General features: G+C 33.7%; 3 protein-coding genes across 3 annotated transcripts; 1 reads left to right on the forward strand and 2 right to left on the reverse strand.

Moving 5' to 3' along the window:
• Positions 1–248: 248 nt before the first annotated feature.
• On the reverse strand, positions 249–4,300 carry LOC149895597 (uncharacterized). The gene is made up of 2 exons (XM_090118703.1): positions 4,148–4,300; positions 249–4,064 (listed from the first exon to the last, which is right to left on the reverse strand). The coding sequence occupies exon 2, from the start codon at positions 4,030–4,032 to the stop codon at positions 2,221–2,223; it is 1,812 nt and encodes a 603-aa protein (XP_089974829.1). The 5' UTR covers positions 4,033–4,064; positions 4,148–4,300; the 3' UTR covers positions 249–2,220.
• A 2,182-nt stretch (positions 4,301–6,482) lies between these two features.
• On the forward strand, positions 6,483–8,359 carry LOC149895598 (partner of xrn-2 protein 1-like). The gene is made up of 3 exons (XM_090118717.1): positions 6,483–6,627; positions 7,006–7,170; positions 7,688–8,359. The coding sequence occupies exons 2-3, from the start codon at positions 7,007–7,009 to the stop codon at positions 7,833–7,835; spliced, it is 312 nt and encodes a 103-aa protein (XP_089974843.1). The 5' UTR covers positions 6,483–6,627; position 7,006; the 3' UTR covers positions 7,836–8,359.
• A 495-nt stretch (positions 8,360–8,854) lies between these two features.
• Skp2 (S-phase kinase-associated protein 2) lies at positions 8,855–22,061 on the reverse strand. The gene is made up of 13 exons (XM_090118705.1): positions 21,915–22,061; positions 21,685–21,754; positions 19,264–19,335; positions 18,291–18,444; positions 17,195–17,332; positions 15,698–15,854; positions 14,496–14,625; positions 13,676–13,847; positions 12,991–13,081; positions 12,303–12,427; positions 11,110–11,269; positions 10,622–10,741; positions 8,855–9,958 (listed from the first exon to the last, which is right to left on the reverse strand). The coding sequence occupies exons 1-13, from the start codon at positions 21,980–21,982 to the stop codon at positions 9,889–9,891; spliced, it is 1,527 nt and encodes a 508-aa protein (XP_089974831.1). The 5' UTR covers positions 21,983–22,061; the 3' UTR covers positions 8,855–9,888.
• Positions 22,062–22,172: the final 111 nt, after the last annotated feature.

The raw sequence follows: 22,172 nt of genomic DNA on the forward strand, positions 1-22,172 counted from the left end.
TGTTTACGTTTTCTCTCCATAAGACCCTGCATCCTCGTACTTCAAGGAATATTATATAAAAAGGGTTAACGAAATCGGTTCAGCTCACAGTATTACAATCCCTGTTGTAATACTGTGCTGTGGTTCAGCTGTTCTTGAGTTATGCGCTTACCAACACATTTTGTGATTCATTTTTATAATAAAAATGCTGCTTATTGATCTTTACCAAATGCACTAGAAGAGTTACGGGAATAAAATAAAACACAACATTCCAAACTGCATATTTTTATTTTCCTGTAATTTTGCCGAAATATGATCACAGTTTAATTTAAAGCATGAACCTTCATTGCAGAATTTTGTTACATTTAGGAAACAGATCATAAATAATTAATTAAAAAAGTAATGTAGAAAAAAATAAAAAAATATGTTAAAAAAAAATTCTGCAATAAAAACTTTTTGAACACCATTTATAATCACAGATTCAGAACACGGGACAAGCTCAGTAAGTCCATAAGATCTATGGCACGGTTTTTTGTATTTTTTCATAATTTTCATTATATTTCCGAAAAATAGTACATATTCAATTGATAAAATATTATCGAAAGATTTATCATTAGTATTTTGTCCAGAGCCGTCGCATTTATTTTGATTTGACTTAAAACGTAAGCTAAAAACTATTTTTAACAAGTTTTTTGATCACAGAAACTTATAGCTCTTCATTTGACAGATAAGTGTTTTGTAAATAACTTTTGAGACATTGTATTGTTATCTACACTTACTTTAGCACTAGTTATTATATCTATTTAAGCGTAATTTTTTTTTCGTTTTTCATTTTATTATAAAAGACTTACATACAAATTCATGAAGATACAACGACTACGACATTGAGATTTTTAAGTTATCATGAAACCTACTTAGTGATTTAAAAAAGGCGGGAAAATTCATATTTTTTCTTTGCTTTGGAAGCCAGTCTTTCATAGAACGTTATTTCATAAAATTGGAAACATTTCGGACTTACAATTATCGATTATACAATCTACATCTATATTAATGAACAGATTATTTCAACACTATTATTTTAATTACAATATTTACCTAAAGGCAAACAATAGCTTACATTTATTTTGAATTTCATCCAATTTCTACAAATAATATTAGTAACTAAATAGTATAATAACATTAGTAAGGTATAGAAAAGGAAGACTGCTATGCGTTTAATAGTACCAAAAGGAAATTCCTGAACAATATTTACTTATTAATAATAGTCTTAATAATTAATTATTATTCTACAGTCGATTATTATTAATTAGGAAGATTAGAAGAAATTGGCTGTATATAAAAATTATATAACAACCCACATGATGGTCAATGGTTATGTTGATTGAAAAAAAATCGGAACATTAAAAAATACATCCTTTTTTAATAATAATTAATTTGCTAAAATACAGATGGAAAATTATTTAAGATTTACATAGAAACATAAAAGTAAGTATAACATCAGTCTTTAAAAAGTCTTTTTATGATTGAGATCAAATTTGGAGAATTGTTATTATAACATTTCATTACACAAACTATGTACTTATCTATTTTATTAATTCTACAACATTAACTTTAAATACTAAGTAGGCGAAGAGAATTAATAATAAAGGAAAAAGTATACAAACATAAGTATTCTTAGAATAAATAACATTTCAGTTCTGAACACCCTGTAAATTTGAGCTTGTAAAAATTAAATAATATTTTATTTACAAATTTCACCTAAAATGCATGTCAAGAGTTAAGCAAACTAGGAACTTTTTGGTTAGTATTTTGAAAATGGCAATATAGTAAAAAAAAAACAATATGTCAAATTTTTTATAGACCCTGTGGTAAAATTTCGATATGTAGTTTGGAAAAAAAAATGCTCGGATTAGTCAGGCATAACGAAAAAAAAGAAAGAAAATAGCAAGTCACAAGTCAACTTAGAAATTGAGAATCAGTTTTATAGATGTTAATCAATGTCATATATCAACACATGCAAGATATTTAATCTATTCAAATAAATTATGTAAAAAAAAATCAATAATCATTTTTGTTTCGTACAATCAAAATATTTTTTGCAAAAAAATCGATAAAATTTTGTAAAAATGGGCATATGAATCAATTAAAAAACATAAGTTGAAAATTCAAATTCAGAGACAGTAACAAATGCCCAAAAAAGAAATGCCCTGTACAAACCAGACATTCGCTTAAAACAATAAATTATTCCATTTCGCACAGCTTTTCTTTTCTTTCTACATGATACGGATCAGTGCAATGTGCCATCAACACTGATTCTCCGACAATCAAATTCTCAAAACACAACGAACAAGCATACAATGCATCTCCAAAACACACGATTTTATTTTCATCCCGATACAAAGTCATGGGATTCAATACTGTACTTGGCTGAATTTCCTTCCCAGCGGCCACACATTTCTTTATATAAGCCGTTTTGTACAAAAAGTGGATTTTTTCACAATGCGACTGACTCAAGATGTGTTTTAACAAGCCATTTTCTTCAGTTTCTGTGTTCTTACATGACGGACAATGGAACGTGATTGACTGCTTTGATTCGAAGTCTGCATCGTTTTGTTCGCACTTAAGTTGAATGCTGTGCACTTGTATGTAAAACGTAATTCTTTCAATCGTAGCTTTTTGTAAAAACGTGTTGTAGAGGGAGTCTTGGAAGCTGTTGTAGCTGATTATTTGATCAAGGGACTCAGAATACGCAGTGAGCGTGGTCGAATCTAACGTAAAGTTACCAATAGATGATGTTATTGACATAGAATGATCAGGGTTGGCAGTTAATCCCGAATCTGTTTGTGTTGGTGACGACTGGTGGCACTTACAAATGCACTTGTAGCTTTCGTCGAAACTGTAGTTCGATATTGAGTCATCCTGAACAGAGAATAAATGTATCATAGCGTCTCGCAAGTCCGGGAAGTCAAAATGCTTTTGCTTCTTCTTATGGCTGATGTGGAAACGCTTTTGGGATTCCTTCTTCTTGGATAGTAAATATTTCTTGTTTGTGCTCTCACTGTGCAAGTAGTTGTGCATAAAATGGTCTATAGAGTTTTTCATCGAGAGAAACTGCTTGCGTATTTTCGTCTTTGTCTGGTGGTCTTCTTTTTCCATGATCACATTCCATATGCCATTCGGACTTGAGTTTTTTATGTCTCTGTTCATGTTGTCGACATATACATCGCCCAGCTTCTTGGGAATATTGTTGAAATCGGAGCCAGGGAGAGCGGACACTATTGACCTTGAGTGAAATATTTTGGACACTTCTATATGAAACTGGAACTCCGTGAGCAGTTTTTTCAGGAATGTTTCTAATCTCTCGAATCGCATTTGATAGTTAAAGAGTAAGCGCACGCGTTCCTCCTCATTTTTATCAAGTTCTACATCAGCAAACGATTCTGGAGTAGTGGATGGGACTGGTATATTTTCATCGCTTGTGGACTGGTTATCTATCTTCCTGCACATTCTTACCGGAGATTTTGATGAGCTCTCTGAGTGTTCGGACAGGGAATCTATCTCCAACTCTTCTTCTTCAAATGACGACTCAATATCGGAGACTTCATCGTACATATCGAAGGATTTATTGAAGTCGAAGCCCTTTATCCGTTCGCTGAACGCTTCAGACGACTTGCACTCCAATAAGACATGTTTGGGCGTGTTCTCTATGTTCACATCGCTCAGCTGCTGCATAGATTGGCTCGCTTTTTTAATATCTATCTTGAGTTTTTTGCATTTACGGCGCTTATGACGAATCGGGGCGTCTGACAGGTTTAGTATGTCTGTATCGGACAAAGAACCTTTTTTCGCTGCGTATTTTTTAACAGAATCTGGTAGTTGCAAGCTCGAATATCGGGACGTCGAATCTGGCTCCAGTTTTTCGAAATCTATAGGATCGTCCACGACGTATGTATAGCAACGCTTTTTCATAAAATTATCAGGGTTTTCAGAGGTCTCCTCAGTTTTTTTGAAATACGTAATGTTCGATATGATCTTTCGGATCGAAAATGCCATTTTACAGGCGGAAAATTTATGTGCACCGTTAACTGTAAGAACAAAGTATTTTTACATGTAGTTATGAATGTAAAAATCGTTCGAAATTTCTATTTAAATATTTTTAATCTCTTACCGCAAGTACGCGATCCACCATATACAAAGAACTTACACGCAAAAAACTTCACATTATTTGAAACTACCTTCTATTGTTAGTTTTTTAAATTTATTTTAACTTTTGTCTTTTATTTTGGATTTGACAACAAAAACATCTGTAAATGAAGTATGGCAGATTTGAATTGCTCAACGCCCTTTGATTGGAAGTTGGAACAAAGACTGCTGAAGAAAATCAATAAAATTACCATCTACTTTATCTGGATAATATAATGTGTTGCCAATTTTCCTTGTATTGAAATTTGAAAATTTATAATGTTTAGAATAATTTATATTATAATTATAATTTTAAATATGACAGTCAGATTATTTTTTTCATACGTATATAAAATCAAGCGTTTCCCACGTTTCTTCTTTGTTTCCTTAGATCATTAAGTAATGGATGGAGCACGCTGGCAAATGTTCTAACTAAACTTTCTGCCGGTTTTGGTGCGGGGAGGGTAACTCACACTTTGAAACACAATCACACATTCACAAAAATAATTTGTGTCTTTACAAACTCAAACTATTACAAAATGGACAGACTAGCATGTTTTTGCACACATACATCGATTACACAGAAAAATCTCTATACATATACGTAATAATACAATCGCTCTAAAGGGATGTAACCATATCGATATTACAAAAATAATAATTTTGTTGAAATTAGAAATAACATTAATATTATATTCATAAAAAATACTACACAGGTCATTTGTAACGTTTTCATCATTATTATATGCATACGAAAAAACAATAAAACGCCATTTTATTTGTATTTGAATATGTATTTATTCAACACATCACATATTATATTCAATAAAATAAATATCGGTCCAGAAATTTTTATTATTTCTGTACCGAGGTGTCCATTCTGATTTTCTCCCACAGCATTCAATCCACCTTAGCCTTAAAGCAGGATTTTTTGTAAATCTGAAATATACGCAATATTCGTACATACATATAAACAAAGTAGCTGCTCCGCGCGGTTTCACCCCCGTGGCTCCACTCCTGTTGGTCGTAGCGTGATGATATATACCTTCCTCGATAAATAGGCTATCTAACACCGAAAGAATTTTTCAAATCGGACCAGTAGTTCCCGAGAATAGCGCGTTCAAACAAACAAACAAACAAACTCTTCAGCTTTATAATATTAGTATAGATTACAATATAATAGAAAGGTTACAAGATTAACATTACAAAAAAAACGGCTAAATGCGAGTCGGACTCGCGCACGAAGGGTTCCGTACCATTAAAATGTTCTGCCAGTTAAAAGTAACCGAGCGTAAATTTTAATAAATATATACAAGACTTACAAAATAAACATTATACTCCTTTTTATGCAGTTGTGTAAAATTTTAATATAATAAAGATTAATTCTCATCTCATTTCAAATTATACTTAGAAAAATATTTTTTTATCGACGTTCAAGTTAAAAGCAGTCCGTCACTAAGAAAGTCGTAAAAATTTACGACCTTTTAAGCGAGGAGTTTTTAAATTCAACTCTATCACTAAGTTCATAAAGATTAAATTTGAATTTCTCTTCAAGATAGTCTCGCTACATCACTTTATAGTCTCGTGGGGAGTGCGGTTCAATATCGCGTTCTAAATTCAACTTTATCTCTTAGTTCATAAAGATTAAATTTGTATATTTTCTTTCCATGATAGTCTCGTGAGGCCGCATCAATGATCGAGTACACACATGACTCGATTATTTGTCTTGATCATATCGCTAAACGATACATCGACGATTATTAGAAATTGCATTTAATTAAAAATGTACGTTAAAAAAATAAAAAAATATACACAAATGAAAGGTTATTCCATCTTTTTTAATATTCGACATGTTTGAATTGCTTCTGCAAGACTTGACAGTGCAAAACGGCATTTTTAGCGGAGCACTCGCAGACGTCCTTTCGATGTTTTACGAATACGCAGAGTGTTCGTAATCGATTACGCAAGTAGTTTTTATGAAAGCATAAGATTTTTCGATTCGAATAATCTTATACCTCGGCAAAAGGGGAAACGCCTGCGTGTGTTATCCATTACTTAATGATCTAAGTTTGTTTCTGCATAGAAAAACATTGTTTTATGATTCTCAATTCTTATTAATTTGAATTTGAAATTTAAATACAGTTATTAAGTTATAACTATATTAATTGTAAATCAAAAATACTATTACTAAATAGATAGGGCGCGTCTTTTAAAAGATCAAGCTCGTCATAATAATTTTGTGTATCTGTATATCTTCTATTTTCTAAACTATCAATCCCTCGGATATCTGTGACATACTCAGAGCAATAAACCGTGACATACGTCAAAAACAGCTGGAGAAAAGTTACCAACACATTTGTTTGTTGTTTTCTATTTCAGTTTTTTTCTTATAAACAATTTAAGCTGAAAGTAAATTATTTCAGAACTTTAAATATTTGTTTGTACGTAAAGTGAAAGAATTATAAGGTACGTCTTTTCAATGTTCATAGCAAAAAAGAAAAAGACAAAAGTTTAAGCATGCTAACGTGTTTTGTTATGATTAAATATTCTGAATAAACTGAATATCAACTATCGCAAATAGGATAACACCTTAAGTTCGATCAGAACATGCTATCAATTAGTTTGATTTTATTCGCAGCTTTTCAATTCATATAAAAGTTGATACCCACTTATTATAGTATGAATAAATTTGTGATAGTCATAAACCGAGTTCTCTCCGAGTTCATAAATTATTACAGTAGCCGGGTTGCTTCCCGTATTGATTGAATTCTATTCTTTTAAAAAATCTCATTTATAAACCATTTGAAAGATAAAAAAGTTAAAACTTATTATTTAATGTTACAGTATGAAGCCCTCAATAGATATAGACTCTCTTCGCTCGGAGCACGAATCTGACGAACAATGGGAAGTAAGGAGAATGTTCATGGTGGAACACAAAGACAACTTCGAGGAGGAGGAGCTGGTAACACTGGCACAATTGTTCACTAATATTGAGTTCCTGGGTTGCCGGTTAGTAATTTCACGTGTTTTTGGGAATTAAGGTGCTTTTTCACAAATAATGTGCGATGTGTAGAGAGAAATATGTTTGAAAATAACCCATCATAATATCACTTCATTTATTTTGAAGTTTGAAGCATTTAGGGTTTCAAACAATACTATTATATTGTACTAGCTGTGCCGCACGGTTTCACCCGCGTGGCTCCGCTCCTATTGGTTTGAGCGTGATGATAGCCTATAGCCTTCCTCGATAAATGGGCTATCTAACACTGAAATAATTTTTCAAATCGGACCAGTAGTTCCTGAGATTAGCGCGTTCAAACAAACAAACAAACTTTTCAGCTTTATAATATTTGTATAGATGAACAATAGACGAAACCGAGCTATACACAGTACAGCTAGTAGCTAATTTTACGGACCACGCTCGCTTCAAAGTGTGCGAAACGTCGGAATAATAAAACTAATAAATTGCGTTTAAAATCTTTAATTTCTTCATACTTTCATAAAATTTATCGTTTTAAAATTACAGATACCCACAAGCAACAATGAAAAGAATAGCTAAATTAGCTGAAAAAGTGTCCGCTAAATATAAGGAAAGTCGGAAGAATAAGCTAAAGAGAACGTTCGTTCAAGCCAGCGATGCTGCGGAACAAAAAGCCAAGAGGAGTTTTAAATGAATATTATTTTATACTTGTTGAAGAAACAAACAAATGTTGCTTACGGTGCATATACGTCAAACGAGCGAATGCTCATTCTAACCCCACTACGTCAAATTCTTTTAGTGTAAACAGGCGTAGAGCATTCTTTCGTTGTTCCTAATGCGTTCGAAAAGATTGTATGCAATGTTCGAATACTGAACAACACTGAATACGAGTTTTCGTTTACACTAAAAGATCACGAAAGAATGCTCTTGCTCTAACTCTTATGTTCATTTGATGTAAATGCACCCCTACATATCAATATAATTGACATTGACGGTGTAAAAGTTGCCACTACAGCAAAATAATGTATAATACATTGCCATTACAAAAAAAAAATTGTTTTATAATCAATTGTGAATATATTTCCCTATGGATTACCCTAAATCTCTTGACGTCTCTCAGTTTAAAAATGTTATTTAAAATTCATTGGATATTTTGTATTTAATGTAATGCGGCATGGCTTTTTCATTTTAATCTGTGAATAAAGTATTTCTAAGTAATTGTTGTTTTATTTTAAACAAGTATTTGCGTGACAGAGTAACATACACAACTACACATACATCAATCCTCACAAACTTTCGCATTTATAAAATTAGTAGGACTAGTAATCCGCCCCAGCTTCGCCCGTGGTACCTGTTTACGTATTCTCTCTATAGGCATCTTCCTCGTACTTATAAAAAAAATTGGTTGTCTGTAAAGTCGGTTTACTGCCGATAGTTGAACGTGACAACGTCCGATTGTGCTTCTTTGTCGCTCGTTCCGCGCTCTCGCTTGCACTTCAAGCCTTACATGGAACGCCTCAGGGCGAGGTAACGCCGCATGAGTCATGTTTTTTCGTGCGTGCAGCCGGCTCTATCGAATTATAAGACGTTGTCACGTCAAAAAAGAATTAACGAAATCGGTTCAGCTGTTCTCGAGCTATGCGCTTACCAACAAATTTTGCGATTCATTATTATATTATACTGAGTGGGGCAAAACGTAAAATAAAAAACATGTTATATTTCATTATAAAATTTTATTTGATTGATAATACAATAACTTAAACTATAATAATTTACACGCACAACATTTTTATTGATTCTTTATTCGTGACGTATAAACACAACTTTGAGCACCTTTTAAAAATATACAAACCCTGAAAAATACACAAAACAATAGATAGTAATATCTATTTGTAGATATATTGAAAACTAGCTTTCCGCCCGCGGCTTCACCCGCATTTTCAAGGAAAAACCCGCATTAGTAGGATAAAACCTATCCTATGTGTAAATTGCGTTACCTACTACTATGTGTGCTAAATTTCATTGTAATCGGTTCAACAGTATTTGCGTGAAAGCGTAACAAACATACACACATACATCCATCCTTACTTTCGTATTTATAATATTAGTAGGAGTAGGATAGGACTACAAAGGCACTTCGAAAAAAAGTCTTTTTGACACACAGAAAACTAATTAGGTATGTATATTATATATATTTTTCTAATACCATAGAGTTTACGTACGAAAAACCGTGCATAATTTTAATTTCCTATAATTTCCAATAGTTTATAGCTCTAATAATTATTAGTATATTTTTATTTAAATGCAACATGGTTTAGGCGCCATCTTATTTGTTACTCTCAGGGCCAGTCACGAAGTTATATCTATACTAATACTAGCTTTCCGCCCGCGTTTTCAAAGAAAACCACGTTCCCGTAGGATTTCCAGGATAAAACCTATCCTATGTCCTTTCTCGGGTATCAAAATATCTCTATACCAAATTTCATGCAAATTGGTTCAGTAGTTAAGGCGTGATTGAGTAACAGACAGACAGACAGAGTTACTTTCGCATTTATAATATTAGTATGGATTATAAAGCTGAATAGTTTGTTTGTTTGAACGCGCTAATCTCAAAAACTGGTCCGATTTGAAAAATTCTTTCGGTGTTAGATAGCCCATTTATCGAGGAAGGCTATAGGCTATATATCATCACGCTAAGACCAACAGGAGCAATGCGGGTAAAACCGCGGGGCACTAGTTGTAACTAATTAACAGTCTCTGGTTCGAAGTCCCCATATTGATGTGCGTCGGGCTCCAACTGTAGGCCGGGCGATTGCGCTGCGAATAAAAATGATATTAATAAATATTTGGTAGTGGCCCTGCCTTCCAAGCAAGAGGTCGTGGGTTCGATTCCCACCCAGGGCAAATATTTGTGTGATGAACATAGATGTTTGCTCTGTGTCTGGGTGTTAATTGTCTATATAAGTATTTATTTAAAATTATATATGTATGTTTATCAGCCATCTGGTTTCCATAACACAAGCGAAAGCTTAGTATGGGATCATCGTGCTGTGTGTGAAAATTGTCCTGAAATATTATTTATTTATTAACCGACTTCCAAAAAAGGAGGAGGTTATCAGATTGATCAACAGATGATTCGTGTTGAAAAAAAATACACTAAAAAGTATTAAATAAAAATAACTGCATTAAAAACAACCGACTTCAAAAACGGAAAAGTAATAAATACAAAAGATTTGATATTATTAATTACTACATATTATTTAGATGTGCTATTTATTAAATAGGTTTGAAGTCGGTGCCAAACACTAAGCACTTAGTATTAAGCCCGTGCACCGACATCAAACCTTTTTAGTAAATAGCACATCTAAATAATATGTAGTAATTATTAAGTAATAATATCAATTCTTTTTTATTTATTACTTTTCCGTTTTTGAAGTCGGTTGTTTTTAACGCAGTTATTTTTATATAAATAAATCTCACCTGAACATAAACTGGTTGATCTGTATATGCGGTGTTGCCGCCCTCAATGCACTCAACGAAATGGCGGGCAACATTCCCCACACTTCTAAATATTGTAGTGCCGTCATACTGCTTAGTTTACTGTAAAAAAGGAGTGTGTCATTCAAAGATTCAAAGATTCTTTAAAAATTTATAATAATACTAGAGGTCCGCCTCGGCTTCGCCCGTCATACATATTTCGCAATAAAAGGTAGCCTATGTCCTTTCTCGGGTATCAAAATATCTCCATACCAAATTTCATGAAAATTGGTTCAGTAGTTTAGGCGTGATTGAGTAACAGACAGACTATAAAGCTGAAGAGTTTATTTCTTTGTTTGAACGCGCTAATCTCAGCCCATTTATCGAGGAAGGCTATAGGCTATATATCATCACGCTAAGACCAACAGGAGCGGAGCAATACGGGTGAAACCGCGGGAAACAGCTAGTAAAATATAAAAATAAATACTCACGTTAAAGCATGTGGTGGCAGTAAATAACATCGGCTCAGTGCTAAATGTTCCAATCTTGATAACGGCAGTAATGCATTTAAAGCCGCTCGGCCAAGTAGCGGACAATCTGATAAATCTAACTCTAAAAGACGTGGACAACGGACTGCTAGTTGAGATACAGCTAGAAAGGAGAAAAAAATGGTAAAAAAAACCTTATTTTACACTATACTAATTACGTTTTACGTTAAAAAAGTTATTGTAAAGAAAGAAAGAAAGAAAAAATTTTTATTGCCACAAGTTACACACACTTAACAACTACTTACATTACAAAAAAAAAAAATAGAGAATTTACATGGCAATCGGGTCAGACTCAGCCATGCTGTCGGGCTTTAACACCTGAACAGCGCTGATTTTCAGTCTGCCCGTAAGTTTTTATTTCCGAGGCTCCTAAGTCTACATTAAAATACAAATACCAATCAAAAGACATACTTTACAGTTCTGAAAAAAATTTTTTGCATTGTTATTATTAATAATTACTTACGAATAATATATTATATATTTAAAACAGATTTATAGATAACTAGCGGTCCGCCCCGGCTTCGCCCGTGGTACATGTTTACGTTTTCTCTACATAAGAACCATCCTCGTACTTCAAGGAATATAATAAAAAAAGAATTATCGAAATCGGTTCAGCCGTTCTCGAGTTATGCGCTTACCAACACATTTTGCGATTCATTTTTATATATAAAGAAAGATTCTATATACCTATAACTATATTTAGAATAGAATAGAATAGAAACACATTTATTCCCAAAAAATGATACAGTACATTAAATAACAGACAAAACTTATATCTTAAAAAACAAGGTATTTAAGACCGCGCCCGCTTAGTTCAAAACCTAATAAATTATATACATACTACAATTTTCGTCTTAAATCACTCTATCTATTAAAATAAACGGCATCAAAATCCGGTGCCGTAGTTTTAAAGATTTAAGCATACAAAGGGACATAGGGACAGAGAAAGCGACTTTGTTTTATACTATGTAGTGATAAGAAGGTCTTTTTAATATAAATACTCACCTGGAAGAGATCGCTACTTAGCGATAAGGCCACCGTTTGTACACATTATTTCCTATTAGCTGTACTTTGTGTGTCTCTATGTCTTTTGTGTGTGCAATAAATAATTAAATAAATAATAAATAAATACTCACTTTCATCATTCATGATCCTCGCTCCACTCAAATTTAACCTTTGCAATTTGGACGGTAGACATGTTACTAAAATGTTCAACGCTTCTTCGTTTAAATTGCACCAAGATATGTTTAGTGATTGTAGGCTGAAAGAGATATAAATAGATTTATTAATATTATATATATTTACTAATAACTAGCGGTCCGCCACGGCTTCGCCCGTGGTACATATTTCGCAATAAAAGCCTATGTTCTTTCTCAGGTTCTAAAGATTGTCTGTGCCAAAATTCATCAAAATCGGTTGAGAGGTTTAAGCGGGAAAGCGTAACAGACAGACAGAGTTACTTTCGCATTTATAATATTAGTTGGGATTTTTATAATTTTTCATAAATAATTGTTGATTTATTCATAAAAAGAAACATCAGAATGTACAGTGTTCTTAAATATTTATACACTAGCTCTCCACCCGCAGTTTCGCCCGCGTTTTCAAAGAAAAACTCTTTTCTTAACTTTTCTCGTTTCTCAACTCTTTCACGCAAATACTACCGAACCGACAATGAAATTTAGCACACATATAGATGGTAACTTGGATTAACACATAGGATAGGTTTTATCCCAGAAATCCCACGGGAACGGGAACTTTGCGGGTTTTTCTTTGAAAACACGGGCGAAACCGCGTGCGGAAAGCTAGTAAATAATAAACACTTACCCAGTACATCCATCGAGTAAGCTTTTCAAGCCTTCCGGTGTGATTCCCTGCGCCATTGTTAAATTTAATGTTTCTAAACTCGAGCATTGTCCTGAAATTTTAGTATTCGAATATTAATAATAATAAATAAATATTATAGGACATTATTACACAAATCGACCTAGTCCCACAGTAAGCTCAAATAAGGCTTGTGTTGTGGGTACTAGGCGACGATAAATATAATATTTAATAAATACATATATAGATAATAACACCCAGAGCCAAGAACAAATAATTGAGTTCATCACACAAATATTTGCCCTGACCGGGGATCGAACCCGGGACCGTCGGCTCAGTAGGCAGTTACTTTACCACTGCGCCAACCGCGTCGTCGTAGATAGAGTGATTCTGCTATTATCCCATCATCAAGTGGCAAGCTCTCCAAGCTGAGTTTCCGCAATGATGGGCAATGTTCGACCAACTTGGCCAACGTTTGTCTAGATATACATCATATTTTTTTAATTATTTTAGCAATCCCACTCACCAATCAACGCCATTATGCCATCATCAAGTGGCAAACTCTCCAAGCTGAGTTTCCGCAACGATGGGCAATGTTCGACCAACTTGGCCAATGTTTGTCTAGATATACCAATATTTTAGCAATCCCACATAATATTTATTAAATTATTATAGCAATCCCACTCACCAATCAACGCCATAATCCCATCATCCAGCGGCAAGCTCTCCAAGCTGAGTTTCCGCAACGATGGGCAATGTTCGACCAACTTGGCCAATGTTTGTCGTGATATAGCACTCATGCTGAGGTCTAAGTATTGAATACGTGAAGTTGTGATTGTTTGTGGGATCCAATCGCCGATCTGGAATTGATTGATTGATTGTTTGTTAGTGTGTTTCATATTGACGTTATTAATAATTATAGTTAATAGTTATAAATGCTAACTTTTGCACTACATTCATTTAAATCCTAATGCAAAAGTTTGTATGTTTGTTACTATTTCACGCAAAAACTGCTGAAACTATTTTCATGCAATTTGGCATAGAGTGTAACTTGGATTAACTCATAAGCTATAATATATAATCACGCTAAGACCAACAGGAGCGGAGTAATTCGGATAAAACATTTAAAAATACAGTCGACTTGACAATTTTTTTCTTTTGTAAGTTGATTGGTAAAAATATTGAAAATTCTGATTTGTTATTAATTTATCAAATAAATAAATATGAACCAATAAGTGTGTTTTTCATTTATCTAATTTATCAAACACTTACTGAATTATATTAAATTTCAATACTTTATTAAAATATTATAAAACTGAAGAGTTTGTTTGTACGCGCTAATCTCAGGAACTACTGGTCCGATTTGAAAAATTCTTTCAGTGTTAGATAGCCCATTTATCGAGGAAGGCAATAGGCTATATATCATCACGCTACGACCAACAGGAGCGGGGCCATGGGGGTGAAACCGCGCGGAGCAACTAGTACTTTATAAAAATGAAAATACTCACTTCTGAACTAGCTAATCTTAAAATAATAGGTTTCCTACACAATATCCTTCCCAGAGCATCTTTAGATAATGTCTTATTGCCTAGATCTAATCTCTGCCATAGCGTCTCATCGCAGGCCACTCGGTACCAACTGAAAAAACAAAAAAAAACTACATATTAATGTCTCATAATTTAAATAAAAAGAATGTGTGCGTGTACTAGTGTACACACGTAAGAAATGAAACTTCTTTATGTCCTTATTTTTCAAAAAATACGCAACTTTACAGAAATACGTCGAATCACGCGTGGTAGGGATAAGAAAAAGATGGCGCGTAACGGAAAAATGTCACGCGTAACGAAAAAATGTTACACTTAATTTTTTTCCAACACCGATAAAGAAATTTCACTTCAATAATAGTTTTTTTTAAGTGTCTTTCTGTTCACCATAATATAAACAACAACTGCACCGATTATCATTCGGTTTTCACCAGCGGAGTAGTTTTCGAGGAAGTTAAAACAACGTCGCATCCTGCTGTATGTTTAGATCTTATTCTATTTATCCTACTAATATTATAAATGCGAAAGTTTGTTAGGATGTGTACTCTTTCACGCAAATACTACTGAACCGATTAGAATTAAATTTAGCACACATATAACTTGGATTAACACATGAATAGGTTTTATCCCGGAAAACCTACGGGAACAGGAAGTATGCGGGTTTTTCTTTGAAAAGGCGGGCGAAGCCGCGGGCGGAAAGCTATTATATAGTATACAACAAATTTTGAGGCTTTATTTAATAGATAGTGGATCTCGCGGATACATAAAAGTTTTTTATAGAACAGGTAAATAGGTCAAGTTAGTTACACAAATAAAGAATGGCTGAACCGATGTTAATAATTTTGGTTTCTTAGATTCGTCTCTACTGGGATCAGGATAAAATTGATAAATAACTACTAAATAAATAAATAAAAAAAAATGTATGCGTGTACATGACCTTAAAAATGTCACGAGTATGGCGTAACGCAGAAATGTCACGCGTACGGCGTAACGCAGAAATGTCACGCGTACGGCGTAACGCAGAAATGTCACGCGTACGGCGTAACGCAAAAATGGCACGCGTACGGCGTAACGCAGAAATGTCACGCGTACGGCGTAACGCAAAAATGTTACACTAAATTTTTGTCCAACCCCGATAAAGAAGTTTCACTTCAATAAAAACTCACCGTTTACACACAGTCATACAATGAGCTAGTGTCCTTTTCGGCAGCCATTTAAAAACACTTAGAATCATTTCATCTGATAGTAATGTGAATGTGTCCGCACCGCTTGGCTCGAATTTCTCTTTCCTTGCTAGAATCTCTTGTTCTTCGAGACCTAGACCTGAAAAAATTAAAATAAATACTTTTAACGGATTTAAACGCGATTTAAAAAAAAATATGTAGACTTTTTAACGCGATTAATCTTCACTACATCACTACATAGTATAAAACAAAGTCGCTTTCCCTGTCCCTATGTCCCTTTGTACGCTTAAATCTTTGAAACTACGCAACGGATTTTGATGCGGTTTTTTTTAATAGATAGAGTGATTCAAGAGGAAGGTTTATATGTATAATAAGATCCATTAAGTAGTGGAGAAGTACTGATATTTTTGAGGTTTCTAATGTGATGTCGTAAAAAATTACATTTATTCCGCTTACATTGCAAACGCAGGCTGAACCCTACGAGTTTTATCAAAATAATGTACTAAGTATTATACACATTGAAAAGGTCTACAGAAAAGTCCGCGATGGTATATGTCTATCTCTTATGGATAACCCACAATAACTTTTTTTTGTCATTTACTTTTTACGACAAATAATGGCTAATTTTCGAAGCGATTTTAACCAATACAGCATTAATCCTTAACCAATTAAATACCATGGATACATTGTTCATTTAATATAGATCTAGATGACCCTTTACACCGTATGATTTAAGTGAATATTTTCGAAGATATTACAGATTTAAAAATTGCGGGACGTAGCGTTTGCGGCCGCCCGGCTATGTATTTTATACCCGTGCGATGCCGGAGCGGGCCGCTATATTTTTATACCTATACAACGTTCACAATTTTTCTGTAGTGTATTTAGTATCAGCATTGCACCCGTGCGAAGCCGGGGCGGGTCGCTAGTTAGTAATATATCTATAAGATATTTAAACGTATTTTAAAACGCGATTTATCAAAAAAAAATGTGTGCGTGTACTAGTGTACACACGTAAGATGTGAAACTTCTTTATGACCTTATTTTTCCATAAATAATTTACTATGTATATGCAACTTTACAGAAATACGACGAATCACGCGTGGTAGGGATAAGAAAAAGATGGCGCGTAACGGAAAAATGTCACGCGTAACGAAAAAATGTTACACTAAATTTTTTTCCAACCCCAATAAAGAAGTTTCACTTTCAAAATTAAAATATGTAGAGACTTTTTAACGCGATTACTCTTTAGTAATATATCTATACTAATATGTATAATATAATAAAGCTGAAGAGTTTGTTTGTTTGAACGGGCTAATGTCAGGAACTACTGGTCCGATTTGAAAAATTCTTTCAGTGTTAGATAGCCCATTTATCGAGGAAGGCTATAGGCTATATATCATCCCGCTAAGACCAACAGGAGCTTAGCAACGCGGGTAAAACCGCGGGGCACAGCTAGTTTTAAATAAAATTACTCACGTGTACTAGTATTTCCTTTGGTCCCACTACAAGACATATACGCCCCAAACCCACCATATATTTGGGCCAACGGGGTATCTTCGTCTATATGATATTCTTGTATGAGGGACGATTCCAATACATCTTGGAGAGGTTTTGCTGAAAAGTAAATCAAATATATAAAATACCACAATGTTAGTTACCATACTCCTCCAAAACGGCTGGACCGATTCTCATGAAATTTTGTGTGCTAATTGGGTAGGTCTGAGAATCGGCTTACATCTATTTTTTATAACCCTAAGTGATAGATAAGAGTGGCAGAACAACGTTTGCCGGGACAGCTAGTAATAATATAATTTTTGGTTGTTTATTTGTAGAGAGGTAATATTTCTTTGTGAATCCTGATAATATTACAAATGCGAAAGTTTGTGAGTTTAGATAAAAAGTGAAGTCCCATGTCCCCTAGTGGGGTAAGGGGCAGATGCATTATACATCTGTTTCACTGATCGATTTTCTTTAGAAACAAGTAGGTGATCAACCTTCTGTGTCCTGCCAGACCGAGACAATTTTTTTTTTCTTCGTCTCCACCGGGAATCGAACCCAGAACCCCTCGGTGCTACGCTCACGCGTCAACCACTGTACCAAGGAGGCGGTCAAGGTGTGAGGATGGAGAGATGTTTGTTATTCTTTCACGTAAAAACTTCTGAACCGATTAAAATGAAATTTGGCATATAGATAGCTGAAGACCCAGAATAAGACAATCCCATAGGAATGGGACACATGCGTGTTTTCTTTGAAAACGCGGGCGAAATAAAACACATTGACAATCTAACATCAGTGATAAATTCTGCCTGCATATACAGACATACAAACAAAAAATTTTTTTATCACATATTTGGGTTTAGTATCGATACAGTAACACCCCTGTTATTTATTTTTTAAATATTTTCAATGTACAGAATTGACCTCTACAGATTTATTATATGTATAGATTCAAAATGTGAAATATTTATCATATTTCTCAATAAATATTGCTGCTTTAAAAGTTGAACTTTTTGCAATCAAATTTAATTATTATTTGTCTACGAAATAATTTCAAAATGTTAAACAAACTCACCTTTCTCCAAGCTCCTAGGGCTTTTCGAAGGTCCAGGGCTCGGACTGCATTTGGTTTTCGCTATTTTAGGGCTATACCTGCTTCGCGGTGATGTCACACTATTTATATTTGGATTTACGTTCTCTATATCGTGTTTGCGTTTTAGAGATTTTGTCTAAAAAAATATAATAATATTAAATCATATAAATAATTTAAAAAAATGCTTTTATAAGATAGACTCATATTATTATTTTATTAAATTGGATCAAAATCTAATCTATATGAGTTGATTACATATACAGATGAAGTTTATAAAAGAGTGTAAAAAATAGTAATTCATGTACATAATTTAAATTTTGGTTCGTGAATTTCTCAATAGAAGAATGGATCTATACTAATATTTTGAATTCGTAAGTCTATCTGTCTGGTACACCAAACCACAGACTGATTTTTGAAGCAAATTATTTATAAGTCTGCTAATATTAAGTAACTAGGGTGTTTTTAACAATATAATGCACCATAATTGTCAATTTCCAATTTCTAGATATGTTCTGTAAGGATATCTATCATTTATCATGACAAATCCATCATCATTATCATTGGCCTTTACGTCTATCACAGACGATTTATGGTGTGTTGCCTGAGCAATGTTTCTGGTGTCCAAATAATCCAATGCGGGATCGACACATCCATCGATCGACAAATCCATACTAATATTATAAATGCGAAAGTAACTCTGTCTGTCTGTCTGTTACTCAATCACGCCTTAACTACTGAACCAATTTACATGAAATTTGGTATAGAGATATTTTGATACCCGAGAAAGGACATAGGATAGGTTTTATCCCGGAAATCCTACGGGAACGGGTTTTTCTTTGAAAACGCGGGCGAAGCCGCGGGCGGAAAGCTAGTAATATATAAAAATTAAAAATACATACATGAAAGTGTTAAATATGCTACAAGGGATTTTATCAGTATCTTTTTTTTAACTTACAGCGCTAGAACTTTCACATGGAGTCTCCGAGTCATCTTGATCTAATACACTCACACCCATTTCCTGTAATACCTATCGGAATATAAATTAATTTATTTCAAAAACTGTAATTTTTTTTATGTCAGAGCAAGCAAAGGGGCAGGTGGGCCACCTGATGTTAAGTGGTCACCACCATAAAGGTGCTTTGCCGGCCTTTTATGGACAAATAAGCTCTTTTCTTGAAGGCCCCAATGTCGTAGTTGTTCGGGAACACCGCTGGTGGCAAATCGTCCCTAATTTAAGTGTTCATTTTGTCCCTACATAGTATAAAATAAAGTCGCTTTCTCTGTACCTATGTCTCTTTGTATACTTAAATCTTTAAAACTACCCAACGGATTTTTATGCGTTTTTTTATAGATAGAGTGATTCAAGAGGAAGGTTTTAGTATATAATTTAATTTATAATATTCTAGGTAAAGTGGGCGAAGCCGCGGGCGGAAAGCTAGTTTAGCTAGCTTTTAATATTTGAGTTTGAGTTTTATAAAACAAATAAAATAGTTTTTTTCTACTATTTCATAAGCTTCTTTCCTTTGTATGTATGTATAGTTCTGTGAATTACATACTTGATAAATATTAACTATCTGTAGGCATACAGTTTTGCTTGCTTTTCCTTATAGCTAAAAAAACTTAAGTATTCTTAAGTTTTTTTAGTATGTACAATAAATTGTACAGACCCATCTTAATACTATTATAAAGGCGAAAGTTTGTAAGGATGTATGGATGTATGGATGTTTGTTACTCTTTCACGTAAAAACTACTGAACCGATTACAATGAAATTTAGCACACATATAGAGGGTAACTTGGATTAACACATAGGATAGGTTTTATCCCGGAAATCCCACGGGAACGGGAACTATGCGGGTTTTTCTTTGAAAACGCGGGCGAAGCCGCGGGCGGAAATCTAGTATAGTATATACCTCACCTACAGACTAACACATGATAATGCAATTATTGTATTGTCACCTATACTTGGATAGTGTACTAAGTTTGAATGATATCTTCATTTCGTGGGTTCCTTTGTTCATTTAGTGGGTCAAAATCGAGTCTAAAGGAGTTTTTAACTTACAAACATACATGCGAAGCTAATAAAAGCATGTAAATAAAATAGAAGTCTGAAAGATTTTGATAATTAAAGTGAAACTTTTATTACATCGTCTCAAACTGTTTGGTCTGTGTAGCGCATGTCGCGTGTATCGCGGCTGCCGAGTAGGTATACCTACTCGGCAGCCGACCGTCACGCGACATGCGCTACACAAAGCAGTGTTCGGAACCGTTCGAACAGTTTCACTTTTACCGTGGTTTCATAAAACCACACAACATTTTTTTTATTTTAAATATTATATTTATTAACAAACTAGGATTCGATTTACAAGATATATATGATTTTCCTTAACATTTATCTGTTTTATGTTCAGTTCTGTGTCTTGAATACCCGAAGCAATTTAAATTAGAATTTTACTAAATTAGACATTCAGTAAATTATATATAAACATTATTAATTAATTTCTGCACAGAATTTCAATAAGCAGGCCTATGAAATTGATTTTAGTTAAACCTTAGGGAAGTGACAAACCACATCTTATTGAATACAACAGTTTTTATGTAATATGCTTGTAATTATATACATATTGAAAAGATTAAGCACCAATATATTTGGCTCATAAGTTATCTTTTAGTGGTTAAATCTTACAAATATGCTATAGAGATACAGTAAGATATTTTACAGTTGTATAAAAATTAAAATACAGTTTTTTTTTGTGATTACATAAGCAGCCAGCTTAAATAATAATCACTTTTGCAATAAATACGTTTTTAGGACACAATTCAAACATTGTAATGCAGATGTTGCAAATTACATTTTCCTTGACTCAACATTTTATTTTATGCAACAAATATACCTCTTATTGAAGTACTAGCTTTCCGCCCGCGGCTTCGCTCGCTTTATCTAAAACCTAATAAATTATATACTAAATCCTTCCTCTTGAATCACTCTATCTTTTAAAACAAATCACACCGAAATCCGTTTCGTAGTTTAAAAGATTTAAGCATACACAGCGACATAGGGACAGAAAAAACGACTTTGTTTTATACTATGTAGTTATTAGTGCATTATAATATTAACAGTCAGGTCATGCATGAATTACATCCGAAAAGTTACCGTTATATTGTGTCCGATTTCAGTTAAAATTATTACTGTTAAATCTGCATTGAAATCACGCATTTTAATGTAGCTAATATTAACTTCTAAATCCCCACTAATTGATGATGGATGATGGTAAAAAAACTGATCTATTTCTAGCTTAGATGCACACGAAAAAAAGGAAGACATAACCAAAAATGGTTTGGTAGAAAGGTATCGTGTTTTTTAAAAGAAAAACTCACTTCGGTATCGGTTTTACGGTCCATCATGCTCCAGCTTTTGCGCCCAGACGAGTCCAAACGCATTCGCTTCCTAAAACGAAGAGTTTTCCTCAGTAACTCACGGTAAAATAATTTAAATATTAAATGACACGTTAATATCTTTTCGCGCCTTTCAACTTTGGCGCTCAAAATCAGCTGTCAGCAACAAGTGAAATGTTGCACTGATTTTATGAATGAATTTGTATCCTCACCGCGGACTTTCAACTTCGTCTATTGCTGATAATGCTTGGCAATCTTCTGTATCGACATTAGCATTCATTATTATGTTAAAATTATAATCTTTACGACTTTATTCGTGCAACATCACCGCAACGCAAAGAAAAATACTATTTATGACATAGATTACAGAAAACTAATGTCAAGACAAACTCATAGACTATAGAGTATGAACTTCATTTAGCGGAAGTGAAATAAATATTGCTATAGACGTGCTCTAAACTGAAATATAT

This window comes from Colias eurytheme, chromosome 31, assembly GCF_061535395.1.
Source record: "Colias eurytheme isolate Ceu_HAF_F1 chromosome 31, ilColEury1 Martin Lab GWU primary, whole genome shotgun sequence".
In the NCBI taxonomy this organism is placed as follows: domain Eukaryota; kingdom Metazoa; phylum Arthropoda; class Insecta; order Lepidoptera; family Pieridae; genus Colias; species Colias eurytheme.